General features: G+C 63.1%; 1 protein-coding gene across 1 annotated transcript in view; it reads right to left on the bottom strand.

The window, feature by feature from the left end:
- SIX3 (SIX homeobox 3) overlaps positions 1 to 2021 on the bottom strand; it is an 11585-nt gene that overhangs the window by 927 nt on the left and 8637 nt on the right. Inside the window, exons 3-4 of the mRNA XM_014538496.1 lie at positions 1486 to 2019; positions 317 to 411 (exon numbers count right to left, since the gene is read on the bottom strand). Coding sequence (XP_014393982.1) covers positions 317 to 411; positions 1486 to 2019 — 629 coding nt within the window. The remainder of the gene's footprint in view (positions 1 to 316; positions 412 to 1485; positions 2020 to 2021) is intronic.

The following is a 2021-nucleotide window of genomic DNA, read 5'->3' as shown; positions in this document are numbered from 1 at the left end:
CCCCCGGCTCCTCTCTCGGCGCTCAGCACCTGCTCTGGCGCCAGGCTGTTCCTTGGGCGCCGCAGAGCCTCCCCTGTACGGATCTTGCCTCTCATCTGCCCTCCCTGGGGCTCCCTCGAGGTTCCTAAGGTACAACTAGAGACCGGCCGCCTGGGGAGGCCTGGGCGCACACAGCTAAGGACGCCGAGCCCCAGGGCGCAGAAGTCCGAGAGGGACAAGCAGGTGTTTCTTCCTCCCCAGCCCCTGCTATTCTTAGAATTAAACCGTCCGCCCCAAGAGCATCTGGTCGCCCTGTGCCTCCTGCCCAGGTCCCCACACTCCCCGGGGAGTCCTGGCTGGCTTTGCTCTGGCGCGCTCTCCGAAGAGCGCAGGAGCGGGGGAGGATAAAACACGGATGCTGGGAGCAGAAAACTGAGGAAAGAGGAGGGACACAAACATCGGGAGGGGGGCCAAGCGGTCTCGGGCTGCCCCGTTCCCAGGGCTAAGCAGCGGCTGCCTGAACCTAGTGCCTCTGAGTTTTCCCTACAAAGAGGCCTTCCCAATGGACCTGGGCACTCCCCCCATCAGGCGAAAACTTGGTTCCAAAGGCAGATGAGAGGGCTGAAGGCTCAGGCCTGGGCCACCTGAACCAGAACACACTCACTCACTCCATGAACTCACACCCAGCCCCTAGCCCCCTCGCCTGTCAGCATCAAGGGCCCTGCCCCCTGCTCTACACCAGGCCCAGCACCAACCCAGGCTGGGTAGGAACACAGGTTTCTCGTCAGGGCTCTCACCCAACTCTTCCCTCCCTACTTCGTTCTCCTTTCTCCATTTTTCCTTGTAGTTATTTTTCTTCCTACTTTCCCCAGGCCCAATTCTGCTGACTGGTTAAACCTGGTACAACTTTGTGACTTTGTGGCCAACTTGCCAACAGCAAAACTGCTCCTGCCCGCTTTGCAAGTTAGTGAACCCAGGGGTTGCTCCTTAGCTGGGGAGGCAGGGCCAACACACACGCCTCTCCACTCCCAGCCGGCTCTCCTGCACCTGATCAGGCAACGGGCAAAGCTGTGGGAAGGAGGGCCGCTGCATGGTGGCCACCAGCCTTTTCCCTGTGTGGCAGGGACCCAGGTCAGTGTCCTCTCCCTGACATTGGTGGATCCCACCCCGGTGTGTGCAATGCATGGACATAGGAACCAGGCGGCAAGGAGTACTTTCTTTCCTCCCTTCCCTGTCTGCAGGCTCCAGAGGACCTCTCAGAGGCTGGGACCAGCGGCTGTGGGCACTCGGGATCTCACACACACCCTCTCCACCCAGATGAAAGACCCTCGCAGGCAAAGCAATCAGGAAACTCCAAGTCTGTCCCTCTTCCCCGCGCCTGGGCCGGCGGAAACTTTCTCCAACTGGCCAGGGGGTCGAGGCTTCTCTCCAGAGCTCGGCAGCCGCTGGCCCCCTGACCCGCCGGCCCCCATTTCAACCCTTCTCCCTCTCCCGGGTCCCGGAGACCGTAGCCGGGCCGCGGGGCCCCCGCCACTGACCTGTTCTTGGCCGCCGCGGCGCGGTCGCGCTGCCTCCGGTTCTTAAACCAGTTGCCTACTTGTGTGGGAGTGAGGCCGGTGGCCTGCGCCAGTTCGCGTTTCTTGCTGGGGTTGGGGTAGGGGTCCTGCAGGTACCATTCCCGCAGCAGGCTCCGAGTCCGCTCCTTGAAGCAATGCGTCTTCTGCTCGCCGTCCCAGATGGTGCGCGGCAGAGGGAACTTCTTGCGCACGCGGTACTTGTCCACCGGGCCGAGCGGGCGGCCGCGCAGCTTCTCGGCCTCCTGGTAGTGCGCCTCGAGCCACATGGCCTGCAGCTTGCCGTGCGACTCCTTGGTGAACTTGTGGTTCTCCAGGATGTGGTACAGGTCGCGGAAGTTCCCCGTGTGGAAGGCGACCACGGCGCGCGCGCGCAGGATGGACTCGTGCTTGTTGATGGCCTCGCACGCCCCGGGGGCCACGGGCAGCGACCAGAGGAAGCGGCCCAGCCGCTCGATGTCGCCCGTC

Source organism: Myotis brandtii, unplaced genomic scaffold (assembly GCF_000412655.1).
Source record: "Myotis brandtii unplaced genomic scaffold, ASM41265v1 scaffold191, whole genome shotgun sequence".
Lineage (NCBI taxonomy): Eukaryota > Metazoa > Chordata > Mammalia > Chiroptera > Vespertilionidae > Myotis > Myotis brandtii.
The sequence above is the reverse complement of the archived record's forward strand: the minus strand, read 5'-3'. Positions and strand labels throughout refer to the sequence as shown.